The sequence below is a fragment of the Pleuronectes platessa genome, unplaced genomic scaffold, assembly GCF_947347685.1.
Source record: "Pleuronectes platessa unplaced genomic scaffold, fPlePla1.1 scaffold_298, whole genome shotgun sequence".
NCBI lineage: Eukaryota > Metazoa > Chordata > Actinopteri > Pleuronectiformes > Pleuronectidae > Pleuronectes > Pleuronectes platessa.
Window position 1 is genome coordinate 15,311 of NW_026518953.1, and position 15,216 is coordinate 30,526.

Below are 15,216 nucleotides of genomic sequence, written 5' to 3' on the forward strand. Positions count from 1 at the left end.
TGCTGAGACTCGGACACAAACAGTTTCTCTTCTTTCTTCCCACATCTGACTAAAAACCACAATCTCCCTCTAATCTCCACCAAAGCTCCTTTGTTGCCTGCACCTCACCACAGATGGAACCCTGGTTGTGAACCGAGGTCCACGCTGACACAGTTGTGCGCTTTGTGCAGTCATCCCCCCCCCCCCCCCCCCCCACCCCCTCCAGCCTGCTTCGATTCATTCAAAAAACATGTTGCGTCTGAACTCGATTATATTTCCTCCCAGAACAGACTTGCTGCCTCAGTTCAGCTGTAAAGACAAAAAAAACGTCATTTCCAGGCGACATGGCTGCTCCTGGGTCAGCTAACCCCTACTTGTTCACTGCATGCATTATGGACTCACGCCCTTGTCCTCACTGATCCCTGAAGGGAGCCACTCGAGGTGGACAGACCCCTCTCCACCGCGGGGGGGGGGGAGAATAAGCCTGCGTCGACTCTCGTGTTACTTTTCTTTCCCACAAGAGCCATCCTGGGATTTTATTAGTCTCGGGTGTTTTTCTTTTTTGCTGAATTGACCGTTTTGCTGGATCGCGTTCAGATTCAACAACTGTTTTCACACTTCACCAGATGTGCTGGATCCTCGGTGCCAGCGGCCGCTCAGCAGGAAAAACCCAAATGAGAGTGGGAAACTGTTTCTGAAAATTCAAATGTGTACACGAGGAGCAGGGATTCATGAGGGTTCTTTCTTTCATTCTAACAGTCCGTCCTCTTCTCTTGTGTTGTTCCCCGAACAGACTCCTCAGGCCAGATGGGCTCCTCGCCCCTGGGCTCCCCCACGTCCCACCGGGGGATGCACCCGTCCCTGCTCAGCCCCACGTCCATGGGGCCCTCGGGCTCGCTGCACTCTCCCATCAGCTCGCTGAGCTCGCCCATGAACGGCATGGCCTCGCCCTTCTCCGTCATCAGCTCGCCCATGGGCCCTCACTCGATGAACTCGCCGGGCATGGGCTACGGGCCCAGCGTCAGCCCCCAGGTGAGGCCTGTCACAGATCCACACACACACACACACACACACACACACACACACAAAGTACACACAGCATGTCCACCTCTTCACAAAGGGACAGTATGAAGGGAATACTGCATCTTCAAGGTCACTTACTCCCTTGAACATGGAGCATCACATTAAACATGTCCCATAAATACATAAACTTGTATGTATAATGCATCTCACACATGTCCACAGCCACATATGAACATGCACATACATGAAGAAGCAGCAGCTACACGTTACACAACTGCACACGAGTCTGACCTGATTCATCACAAGTGAGCGACACAATACATCAGGTCAGTGCTGGCTTATCTCGTCCTGAGGATCCGGTGTCAAATAAAAACAAACACTTTTATTTGTGTTATTAAATTCAGTTTGTTGCCACCGGGTTACGTTTGCTTGTTTGTGACCGACTCAGGGTTTAGTGTTACCACAAGGCCCTGGCCTCATATTACCTCAGAATGATGTAAGTGACTTCCAGGCGCTGAGGTACACAGAGTTCTATGTGTTGTACACGTGTCGTCATCAGCCGGTGTTTGTGCGTAACTTGACTTATTTGTGAAATTACTGTGGAAGTTTTGTTCCATGTTGTGGTTTCTCATCACAGTATTTGTTATTTCACCAGTTAGATTGAGTTATTGATGTCGGATTTGTTCGAAATTTCCAGTAGCAGTCACCTCCACTATTTAATCATTCATTTAAATTATTACATTTCTGATTTATTAATTTATAAACTGAATTTAAAAACCGATATGGATTTTTTTGGGCAATTGATGCCGTTACTGACTGTTTTCAAACCCCGGATGACAAAGAAACGTAATTTAGGCTTGATATGGAACAGTTTAATCAGAAACTTTATTATAAATATATAAGTAAATATTAAAAATGAGACACAAATACAACCTAATATATGTGAATTGGTTATTCCACCACAGTCACGTGAGATCTATCCGTGTGTTTACCCTGAGCCTTACAACAAACCAACCACACACACACACACTGCTCACGTGTCACGTCTTTCTATTCACACGTCTCACAAGAGCAACACACACTCAAGCAGAGACGCACAACTCTCCAAAGCGCGGGCGGCCCCGGCCTTGACCCCGGGCCCCAGTTAATCAAGACCCATTCAAACTGGGATTCCACAGCACGTCAGCTCTGTCACTCTGTCGCCTGTATCTCCATTCTCTCTCTCTCCTCTCTCTGTCTTCTGTCCTCCTAATCCCCCCCCCTCCCTCCCTCTTTCTTTTATTATATTTTTTAATTCGCTCTACTCCCTTTCACATCATCTCCATGTCCCTCTCCCTCTCTCTCTGTTGTTTCTGCTCCATCAATAAGCCTCAGTTTCTCCTCTTGCATTCACACACACAATTAGGACATCAAAGCCGGCAGTGGCCCAGTTTCCATCTGAAACCATATCTACAAATTTAAATTGTTCCCTCCCCCCCCCCCCCCCACACCACACCCCTCTCCTCCTCCTCCCCAAAACGCAGCGGCTACCCCCTTTTTTGTGTGTGTTTGTCAATAATTGTGTTAAAGTGCGTCGGCAATGTGACGCTGTTTGGAATTGGGCTCTCCTCGCTATTGTTGGTCTTATCGCCGTCTTCTCAATGAGAGTGTCCCTCATGTGATGGAGCTGAGACTGGATTAGGGCCACTTACAGGAAGTGGACAAAATCTTCCATTGCTAGAAAGCTTCCCTCTCTCTCTCTCTCTCTCTCCCTCTCTCTCTCCCTCACTCGCTTCCCGTTTCTTCTTCACACTTCTCTAATTTTAATGTTTTTAGTTTTTATTCTCTGGGTTGGATTCTGAGAAACACGTCTACCTCTGATACAACAGCAGAACTTTAGTATCGACACTGAGTGAATTTACTTCCTGTTTCCCTGTTGATCATCTACAAGTAGTAAGCAGACATTTAGCAAATAGTTTATAACTAACTATACAATTAAGATTAGAGTATAATTTCAAGAGTCTCTAAATGTAGGATATTGGTCATCGATCACTTCTCTGTGATGCTTCTGTTGCCCACAACAATAATGGCTGCTCGCAACTTTATTTATACTGTTATCTATGTTTAAAACTACATTAAATTAGCGCCTATTTCTTGTAAATTCTAGATTATTAATTAGATTTAGTTTCTCAAAGTACAGTGAGACAATGAATTGGTTTCCAGCTGCTGGTGTTTGTAGTGTAACTGAAACTGGACGCTGCTTTGTGACAGTTGCTCCGTCAGGGTGGAGACCAGCAGTTTGTGGTCAGCAGTTGAAGATGGAGCGAGGTGAGTGAGGTGAGGGAGGTGCAGTGAGGTGAGCGAGGTGAGCGAGGTGAGCGAGGTGAGCGAGGCGCGGCACTTTGGACGAGTCGTGATTCTAGTCAGACGGCGGATGCCACTTGCTCTTAACACTCGGCTGAGTCTTCACGAGCAGTTGAGTGGAACGAGGTCACAGCTCAGCCTCTTCCTCTACTTAACCACCCGGAGCCGACACCCCCACCGAGGCTCACCACACACACACACACACACACACACTGAGAAATCACACACTTGTGGGCACACAGATTTGCACTGGTTCTTCGATCTTACTGAGTGTGGTGTCATAAAGACCTTGAATCCTTCCTATTGACCTTATAGTCTCGTTAAAGAAAGTACACAACACCATAGTTGTTGTTGTTGTGTTTTTCTTTTTCACGTGTCCCTCAGTCCTTCTCATCTCCACCTTGTTTACCATCAACTACAATCGGGGTCTTCTTGCGGCGTAAAAAATCCAGGTGACAAAATTTGAAAAAAAGTCAATCAAAACCACATCAATAAAACCAGAACAATAAGGATTACTTCCCCCCCCCCCCCCCCCCCCCCCCCCCCCCCCCCCCCCCCCCCCCCCCCCCCCCCCCCCCCCACTGGTCTACATCAAAGATGTCGATGACAAGTTGATGAAAGCCGGGGACGCGATGAACAAAAGTCCCTTTTCTTGCCGGAGTCTTGCGTCCTCCCGGAGCCAAAACCACAAGTGAGGACAGAGACGGTCCTTTATCATCAGACAATCCTTACATCTCCAACTGCAGTGCTTCCCCTTCGGTCCCCAAACACACACACACACACAGACACACACGCTGACTGCGCTTTTATTTTACCAGTGAGAGTCTTTTGTCGGTTTGTCGTCCTCTGCTCGGTCCCAGTCATCTTCTGTGTGCGTATTGTTCCAGATCAGAAAAACATGTGTGTGTTGTTCCGATGGCCACACACACACACACAGCGACAAACTGACTCAGAGAATTTGTCCCTCTGGTCTTTCACCTTCGGGACAAACACAGATTTGCCTTTGTTTGAGTTAAATGAAGGCAGGGATGGGGGGGACGTGTCCTCGGGGCCATTCCCATTAGCACCAGACCCATCAGTGGTCGTGTCTGCGGGTTTTGAACTCGCAGACGACTCGGACCATCCCTCCCATCACAGGCGCCGCAACTCTCCGAGCAGCTGGAAGAGATTAAGCTCCGGGTTTGGGAAGACATTTTACACTTCCAGTGACAATGGTGGGACTTGTCTGTCTGTTGTTCTTCGCGGGAAAAGAGGACGGACGGCTGGTGGTGCTGTTGGGGGGGGGGGGGGGGGGGGTCCTTTATCATCGGAACCACTGCCGACTCGCATTTTCCATTTGGCGGCTCGGCCTGTAACCGTCTGGCTTCCTCCCTGAGAATCCTAAACCAACAACAACAAGGCCTCCAGTGTGTCTCCCAGTTTGGTTTGAAAAACACACAAAAAGCACAGAAAGTTTGTTTTCTTGGAAGTCGGGACACTAACGTGGAGAAGGTGTAAATGTTTTACAAGAAATGGAACACACTCCTTAATATGCTGTAAATGAGCGGGGGGGGGGGGGGGGGGACTGATGTCATGCAGCGGCGTTTTGGGTACGGCCTTGTTTAGGTTGGGGGTCGCCTGGAGACGGAAACACAACGCACACACAAACACACACATATAGGAGAGAGAGAGGGGGAGAGAGAGAGCTGGACCTCAGGCCCCTCTTCCTGTGTGGCAGTAATAAAGGTCCATTCCGCTGCTCTGGTCTTTGATAGACCTCGCTGTAGTCACTCTGCATGACATCACCGCCGCACGGCTCTAATGGCCGCACAAAGAGGCAGTGTGTGTGGAGTCCCAGGGGAACAGTTAAGGCTCTCTAACGTCAATCAACCCTCAAATGGATGAGGAGGGGTGTGTGGGGGGGGGGGGGGGGGGGGGTTGTGCCCAAGCTGTCTCCAGGTAGCAATTACAAGCCGTTCCCCCCTCCTCCCCCCCTCCCTTGGACTGGTAGTTCAAGGAAGTGTAACTAATGTGTAGAACTAATTAGGTTGTGCCTCACGACAAGTTTTGTACACAAGTCTTCAGTTCTTCTTAGTTTTTATCGTGAAGAAAACTTCAATGTTCTCACAGCCGGTCCTTTGGATCAAATTCACCCAGTTACACATAGTTAACTTTAAACTATTTTAGAAAGAAGGGTCTGATTTGTTTAGTTACTTTTTGATGTTGAAGCAAATTTCCCTGCGTCTGTCTCATGTCAAAACCTTCTTTGCGGTGAAGGCTTTTATTTTGAAATGCACAATCTAGCAGGCATTTGCCATAAAGTCAGATGTTTCTCAACACAAAACGCAACACAAAACACAAACAGTGATACTTTCATATTCACGCGCAGAATCTGTTATTGGCGATGAGGCTGATGAGCTTTGGATTCAGAGGAATTTCCCCCTACAACTTCTGTCTATTCTTTACTGAGCCGTCCTCTCAGACCCCCTCACACACACCTCAGGCCATCATTTGAGAAGTGACAGTATATAGCATGATAACACTGGGGCCTGTGTGTGTGTGTTCTGTCTGTGGGGGGGCCTACACAGGAGACAGGCCATTCAGGAGGTGGCAGCTATACGGGACAGAAACGCTAACATTGGGTTTAGGTTTCAGAGAAGCAGCCTCCTAATGCCGACTCCTAGACGTTGTGGTTTTTTTAGAATGCCTTCCGGGGACACACATTTTATTTTAAAGCTTCAAATAATCCCTTTAGGGTTTTTAATGGCATCTGGCTGGTGTGATCTTACAGCAACTCAACACTGTGTGTGGACAGACGGGGACGCCGCGGCATGTCTGTGAAGTGAGATGACGCGCTCTCTCTCTCTCTCTCTTTCCGTGACTGATTCCATTCTTCTTCACTCGTTACACACCTGTACACGTTTCCTGTGGCTCGGTGCAGAAAGTAGTTACCGACTCGGTTAGCGATTGGTCACGCGGGGAAAGCAAAAGCCCACAACAAGGAGAGAAAAGCTCTGAGCCGAGAGGATGAAGGAGGCAAACGCTGGTCAAACAGCATTTTGGAAAAAACTAGCATTGTTGTAACTTGCTGGGACTCGAGGCGCTTCGAGGCCACGTTAGTCTTTACTTCCCGGGCGGTGAGTGATTGACAGCTGTCATGTCGGGCTGGAAGGTCAAAGATGGAACTGTTTGTGATTAGTGTGCTAATCGCTGAAGAGCAGCCTGTGAGCTGAAAGGTGTAAAAGTTTGTGTTGTTAGAAGTGGGAATGTGGAAAAAACAAGGACGCTGTAAACAAATTGTGTTTTATTTGTTGTGTTAAGTTGTTTAAACGACAACTTGACACCTCTGTACAATATTAACGTAACAACAAAGAGCAAAGAAAACGTCTCTACACGTTAATCATAAAAACATATGTATTGTAATATATTAAAAAGACGGTTTGTACAATTTGCACTTAACAAAAGTTCAAAGTTGACGTCAGGATCTTCCATTAAGAGCCACTTGTAAATTTATGTGAATTAATTTTTAAAGATGATGAGATCGAATGCACCAACATTTTCCTAGTTGCTGATCTGACATGATTCTACACATGAACACACAATTATATTATTATTAATTATTCCTGCTGCAATATGGAAAGTGGATCCGAGGTGAATGGCCTGACGATAATGGACTCACTAGAAAATTTATCTCAGGACTGGGTCCCGTTGGTTTGACCCTGAATATACTTCCTGATCCGTCTCGAATTGATAAGTTACTCGGTGAAGAGTGTTTTCAATGACTCGCTGGAGGACGTGGACCAGCGGACACGTGGACCAGCGGACACGTGGACCAGCGGACACGTGGACCAGCGGACACGTGGACCAGCGGACACGTGGACCAGCGGACACGTGGACCAGCGGACACGTGGACAGACAAGTGGGACACTCACGGCTTGATTTAGCTTTGGAAAAATGGAAATGCTAATTGCTCGGTTGACATTGGAGATGAACGGTCAGATAACTGCTGGAAGACGTCCTAATGGATCGAGAAACGCCTCGTTCATCACCCACTGACAGGTGGACCACATCAATAAGATGATTATTACATGTCACAGATTCTTTTGCTGCAGAAGTTCGAGCTTATGGAACTGGTTCCCCCGTTTGAACCATAGACTGTAAATTAAAGATGGACGACGTGTCTCCACTTGCTCCCACCTTCCAGAAAGGAAGCCTAGAATATCCCTGGATATGGAAATTGAAATCATGCGGCAATGATGTCATTTGAGTCTGTCTCAGCTGTCAATCATACCTTCTCACCGTTGTATCAAGGAAATGTAATTAATTCTCAATTAATGTAAATCTGTTTATTCAACTTCAACTCTTAATTTCAATTGAGTTGAAGTCACTGGCACCTGTCGCACTGTCTCCTATTAAAACACTTTCAGTTACTGTAAACATAAACAGACACTCATGCATTCAAACACAAGATCCAGTAACACATGAAGACACTAACAAACACACACACACACACACACACACACACACACACACACACACACACACACACACACACACACACACACACACACACACACACATACACACACACACAGACACACACAAAAATAAAAAAAAACATTTATTCATGCTGTGGACCCACCCGTTTGTGCACACACACACACTCCCATGGATGCCACAAAGACAAAAACACACACGCAAAGACACACGTACACACAGATTCTGCCACGCCGAGGTGCCTCAGCCCCCCCCCTCTCTCTGCATCACTCTGTGTATTCCCCCTCCTCTGCCGTAACGCTCGAAGCCTTTCATGCAGCTGATAGTCTTAATATCCGCCTTTTTCACTGTAACAACAGTTTCTGTCAAAACACACACACACACACACACACACACACACACACACACACACACGCACACACACACACACACACACGGGCGAGTGCCAGCAGTGCTTGTGATGATTCATTTTATCTGTTGTGGCACAGCAGGGGGGCGAGTGTTGGAAAACCTCCGAGCTGTCTAGAATAATGTCTGCCTCTCCTAAACTCTCTCTCTCCACCGGGAGGGACGAGCGAGTGTTTTATTACGACTGAGTGACAGTAACAATGGAGCAGTTTCACAACGCGGTCGAGGATTCATACGGTGTCACGATAAAACTTCAGGGACAGTTAATGAATGATTTACGGATTCACTTACAGATCATTAATAAGCCATTAGAGTAAATTAAACTATTATTGTTATGCTGGTCTTTCATTGTCTGCAAACTTTCCAATATCAAGAAGATGAAATGTTAAAAAGACAAACTTGTAACCTTTTCTACTTCAAGTACATCCTCGAGTCTGGTTATTGTTGATCTGTAGAAAATGTCGTGTGTGTGATTAAGCATCAATGAAGTCGTTACTGATGACCTATTTACTGTGAACGGGCTCGTGTTAAAAGCTTCATCTATTATTCATCTTATTTTGAAAGGTAGCATCGAGTTCGATCTTGATCCTATGTGTTTTTGGGAGGGGGGGGGGGCGGGGGGGGGGGGGGGGGGTTGACGTACAGTACATTTCTTTTCAGATGCTGATGAGTCGGGGGAATTCATGTCCACGCAGGGACGGGTTCCTAAAACATTTGGAGATTTAACTTTGCTCAGAATATACAGTAGGATCCCAGTGAGGTTTCTCTTCCAAGGAAAATCTGCATGATTAACATTCAAATTATCAAATCCTGCTCAATGCTCCTAGAGTAGATTTTTAACAAGTGCAATTTTAATGAGAATCACACACTTATTAGTGCATATAACTTAAAACACATTTGAATCTGCTGGATTTTGATTTATCCAAATTTGGGATCCATGAATTATTCATTTCGCCAAGGAGGTTTATGTTTTCACCCGTGTCTTTGTTTGCTGGTTTTTAAGGAAGCTACACAAAAATTACTTTTAATTTTTTTTATTCATTTTCCCAGAGAATACTTCATGGATTAACAAAATCCAACAAATTTAGTTACCGATATCGATGAGGTTCGCAGAAATCTGTTGACTAGTTTTTCCATTATCCTGCTAACAAACAAACTTAAAACACAACCCCCTTAGTGGAGATAATAATATTAAAAATATATATTTAATTTGGACGGTAATTCCCTGAAACCATCGAGTCATATTCATCTCTCCATCCAGTTCCCTTCCTTAGTTTGTCTCTTCAGTTTCACGACAGGCATATTTGCAGACGACCCCTAACTTTGTCCACAAATAGCCGAGCTGCGGGGACGAGCTTTCCCGACGTGTTGTGTGCTCGTGCCCCCGCGTGTGCGTGTTGTCGTGCTCGCTCGAGAGACGTGTGTGTTCAAACAGGTGCCGTTCAAAAACCTGTAACTGATCCCGAAGGGCGGCTCACTGTGAATGTACCCTGAAGGCCACTGAAGAGCAGGCCCATTAACACATGGCCCCTTATGTAAAACCCGATCCCCCCCATCTCCGCCGATACGTGTCCAGATAAGACTCAGACACACACACACACACACACACACACACACACACACAGACACACACCCCGGGGAGGGGGGGGGTTCTCACTCATTCCTCTCATACTTTACGGAGCTGTCGAGATAAGTTTGCTTTGAGAAGGAAGTGATTGTCGTGAGGTGTCAGAGGTCAAAGGTGACGCGAAGGGGGGTGGGGGGGGGTTGTTATCAGGAGGTGACATCATGACCTGATCCCTGTCCTCACCTCTCAGGAGGCAGCTGGTTGTGTGTTGTCTCCTGTCAACACCAGATTTGTGTCCCGCACACTTGAAGTAAAAGTAAATTAAAGTTTTCGTAATCATTCTCGGGGAGGAGATTGAGTTTGAGATCGTAAAAAAAAATAAAAAAGTAGAGCGTTCTATTCCTGGCCGTGTTTCTTCGTGGAAGGAATTCTGTAAGGGCGTTTTATTTAAGGAGAGAATTCTGTGAGGATAACTTTCTCTCTGTGTTGAAAAGGAACCAGACAAAAAGGAGAAGGTGCCCTTGAACTGGAAAAGCGAGTGAAGTTCCACATGAGGTTTGTGCGTTGAGGAGCGGTGCGCGAGGATTTGATGTCTCCGTTTGAAGTGTCTTTATGTGCAGAGTCTGTGCTCCGACTCGCCGAATCCAGCTAAGCCCGTCTTAAGCAGAGGCCTCCGCTGTCTGCGCTGCTCTTCCCTCTTCTCCTCCGCTCACTCGGGGGACCGATCCCTCGCTTCTCACTTCGTTGTCGTAGAATACTAATGGTTTACGGCACCTGCTCCGATGCCAGAACGACTCTTTCTATTAAAGTGAATCACGAGTGAGGAAGACAAGGACAACAGGAAGCCGGGCCGACGCACAACGCAAACAACTTTGTATATCTCATCGCTGATTGTTGACAATAATCCAATACATGGGAATTTAGTCGGCTTATTGAATATGAATCTGTCTGTGATTTTTTTTCCAGTCGTTATTGTTGTGCCTGAAGTGTTTGTGCTGCAGAAAAGATTTATCGATTACTTGATTGACAGGAGATTAAAAGACTGCAATATTGTATACATGATCCTTCATAGCACTTTTATAGTTCCAGCTTCTCAAAGCATCTTTAAGATGTGACAGAACCTGTGATGGCTCTTTTTTATCCTCTTTTGAAATCCAAAAATATGATTGGGAAAAAAAGTTATAGGAAAAGTACACATAAAATAATATATTTTGGATTTCAATATCTATATATTTGCTATATTTGTAATGTTATCCGTTTTATTTCATTTTTTGTTTAATTGTAGTATTTTTTTATTGTTTTATCCTGTTGCTATACAAATAAATCTCATTCTAATTATTATTAATATTATATGCATATAGTTATTTATTTAAAAGTTTCCAATCAAATCTTCTTTTTATGAAGGTATTGAGCACTTTTGATTTACAACGTAGAAATGTTTTTGTTATAAAGAAGTGAGTTCACAACCTTCCTGTTAGCATCTTACTATCATCTCCAAAAATGTTTTAAATATTTTAGCGGAGTTCACGATTCACGATATGATCCTAATATATAGTTTATCTTTTACCAGTGGCCCTTCACGATAAAACCCAACAACCCTCTGCTCTGCAGGGACCAACTCTCCTCTGAGGAAACATGAATTCATCATCCGTACATGTTTGAATATTTCATCAATGTGCCGGAGCCAGGGGGGGGGGCACGGGACATATAACCACATACATCAGCTCCGTGCAGAATCTGACACCCACGAGCAGAGAGAGACCCCCCCCCCCCACACACACACACACACACACACACACTGTACTGGATGTACTGATCCAATGTCCTCAGCAACATGTGGCCTCACGCCTACAACACTTGAAAACACAGTTCTTTTCAGCCGGAGCTCTTCAGGAGCTGGTGTTGTCACGTTGTCCTGAGGGGAATCTTTTGTCCCACGTTTCCTAGTCCATGATGTTAAATGTCCCTCGTTCGTCCCTCTCTCTCCCTCAAGTCTGTAAATTGTCTTGACGGGGACGTGTCCTCCGAAGACAGAGACAGTGAGCAAGAGAGAGGATCGTCAAGGGGTTTCCCAAGACGTGTGTTGTGTACACACAGCTGGCGTGCCGACCTGTGCAGGGTCACATGCGTGTGTGTGTGTGTGTTGAAGTGGTGGGCACATGTATTCTATTTCCAGAACCAGCCCCTGAGCCACTTTAATCCCCCCCCGCCGCCGCCTTGCCTCCTCCGTGGGCATGGTCCGAACAGAAAGAAAAAGCCCCCCCCCCCCCGGCCTGCCCACCCCACCACGGGGGAGCAGTGTGTCTGAGATTGTGTTGCAGGTTGAACTGGAAATAGATTGTGAGAGGAAGAGACTCTCCCATCAGGCAGACAGAGGGTTTGATAGAGAGAATCTCAGGCGAGGAGACGGCTCTGTTAGCTTCAGGGGGAAAGACACTCAGACGTTTAACTGAGGTAAGGCCCCGTGTTGTGTGCATGTGTGTGTGTAGGGGGGACACACACTGAGATGTGGGTGTGTGTGTGTGCACACGCCGCCACAGCTGGTTCCAAACAAGTGCTGCAGCTTTATTGGTCCCTTTGTGTCATCGAGACGCTTTTCTTAAAAATCTGCTTATTCCCGGTGGAAAAAAGGCTTTTTCAGCACCGAGCGAAATCTTACCGACAAAAAAAACACACAATAATAAACATTCTTATTCTCCCGTGTGTCTGCTGTGAATTAAGATATCGCAAATTATACATTTTTGACAGTTTAAAACGCAGGAATATAAACTATGCTCCATCAATATTCTGCAGATTTTCTTCGTTAATATTGAAATCATGTGTAAAATACCACGAGAGAGGCTTTTTGCAGCATAACAACCCGGGAATAATCTCATTATTTTTGATTTCCTGAAGCTTAAGCCTCGTGTGTGCGTTGTGTTCAGTGTGTATTTGTGTAAACAGGGTGTGAGGAGCCGGCCAGAGGTTTGGTGTCTGGGTGTGAATTGAACATTTTCATGACGTGGTCGGCTTTAACCTTTTCAACCCACGGTGCCCGACACCGGATTCATCTTTCAAATGCAGACAAAACATTCAGGGTCACATGACAGCAACACATACGTGACGCTGACTGCTGTGGACGTGTGTGTGTTTTTGAAATGATGCAGGAGACGGTTTCTATTGGATGCCACTCAATGGAGGCTGACATGCAGTCGCTCCTGGCGAAGATGAACTTGGCATCGCTGACATTTGAACGTTTTTTTATATGAGGAATCAAACGTTAGACGAGGAGACGCCAGAAGGTGAAATGAAGAGGAAGGAGCCACAGAAGCTCAATGTGCTCACTCTGTTATATCTACTGTATGTCAGATGCATGTGGTAATCCTCTGTACAGTACAGTATGTAGCTTTACTGCACAGAAATACTTTAGTTTATGCAGTAAAGTGGTAGTAAAACAGATAGTTAACTTTGTTCAGGTATTTCCTGGGTAGTGTCAGATAACTTTTGACTTTCTTGGGCCGATGCATTTGATTATTGTTGTGTGCATTAATTGCTGTGTGTGGGTGCAGGTGTGTATCGATCACAACAAGAGATCAGAGAAATGAGGATGTGAGATAAATCAAATAACTGTAGTTCGGTTTTTATTCATTTCAATTATTGAAGAGAGTTTTTGATTTGAGTAATGATCAGTTAGGTTTCAATCAATTGACTGATGGATTCTCAGATTAATCTTTGCAGGACTACTCTGTCATACAGGCAATTATGAAATAATCAATAGTTTCAGTCCAAGAATTAATGAGGGACATTTCTCTCTCTATGCCTCCATCCACAGTTTGGGTTGTGCTGTGTATATACATCATATTTTGGAGAGGACATTGTTATCGGTGGTGTGTACAACTCCATGTTCTCCCCTTCTACACAACTGATGCACAAACAAGCGCTGAGAGGACGACAGGCTATGTTTGTCTCATCATTAGAAGAACAACATGTCTTGACCGATTCCCTGCAGACAGAGACAGGCCTCCTCTGTGATGGAAGAAGCTAAATTTAGAGGCGGAACGTGTTTGTGTGCCTTCTGACGTCTCGTGTGCAGCAACTTAATGAAAACACGTCTGGCTGTATGAGCCCATGCGGCTGCCGTGCCAAGTCTCTACTCTCTGTTGTGGCTGAAACGCTCTCTTCTCTTTTCCCTCCTCCAGTCTAATGTGTAATGTTTTCATTGCCCCAGTCGAGCAGGGTTGTGCGTTTTAACTTTTTTATGTTTTTGCTCAGATTCTATGCCTTCTAGTGCATTTAGTGTTTTAGGATAAATTACATCCTGCCCCCTCCAACGTTAACGTCCTCTGGAAGCAGCATGTAGCTAGTTGGAATAATTAGCCCCCCCTCGCTCTGTGCTCTTATCAAAAAGCTGGTGGAGGTCATGTTGAGATGTATTCTATCTCTTTCCAGAGAGGCAGGAAGCTGCGATTTGAAGAGAGACTCCAGGCTGCAGTCGCTCTGCCGCTAAAACAAATGCTGTATCTTCATTCCGCTGTACTGTTAAATCTTGCAAGGGGGAGTTGTGCTGGAGCTGAACATTTGGCAGCCAGCGGGGCTTGTTGAGAGCATGAATAAAAGAGTTCCGGGGTGGAGTGGTGCAGGATCCTGCTGCGCCAGATTTAGATCTGAAACAGAGGGGGGGGGGGGAGGAGAGCAAGCAATGAACGAGGGCAAAGGGAGCTGCTGATAGGACGGCTGACCATCTGTGTCCAGTATCACAAGTCATAGCATCCTCCTCACTCGCTGCTTTTAACAAATTGTTCAGGACAATCTGCGAGAAACAACTCTTCTATGATTTAATATCCCAAAACCCTTTCTCCCTCCTCTGCAGTCCTGGCCCCCCGTTCAACACCCAATGTCATCGGCAAACTCTGCCGCATCAGATAGAGCTAAATGTGTCCGAGCTGCTTTGTGACCTGTGGGCCGTGTGTGTGTTTTGTGTGTGTTGATGTTCCAGCTGAACTCGCCCATGCACTCGGTCAGCAGCACGGAGGACATCAAGCCGCCGCTAGGGCTCAACGGCGTGATGAAGGTGCCCGCTCAGCCCTCCAGCACGGCCCTGTCGCTCACCAAACACATCTGCGCCATCTGTGGTGACCGCTCCTCAGGTGAGTGACCCCCGTCCACTGTTATATCAGCTGGTTCTCTATGTTAAAATGATTAATTATTGAATTATTAACTCTTACCAGAAGGTCCAGGGAACTTTTTGTATAGTTCAAGGGAAGAAGCAGCTGAAAATGAATGTTTAGGCTCCATTGTGCTTGCTCGCTCTTTCCAGCATGAGGGTGAGATCTTGCAATATGAAAGATAATATATGTTTTGTTTTGACGCTGTACAAATAACATCGTATTGAATGTGGTGTAAAAATAAATTCCCCGCAGCAGGGATCACACAAGACTCCG

General features: G+C 45.9%; 1 protein-coding gene across 1 annotated transcript; it reads left to right on the top strand.

Moving 5' to 3' along the window:
- Positions 1 to 738: 738 nt before the first annotated feature.
- LOC128436330 (retinoic acid receptor RXR-alpha-A) lies at positions 739 to 14,922 on the top strand (the record flags this gene model as incomplete). Its single annotated transcript, XM_053418115.1, has 2 exons — positions 739 to 1,011; positions 14,772 to 14,922. Coding segments are annotated over 2 exons (424 nt in total), but the record flags the coding sequence as incomplete, so codon positions are not given.
- Positions 14,923 to 15,216: the final 294 nt, after the last annotated feature.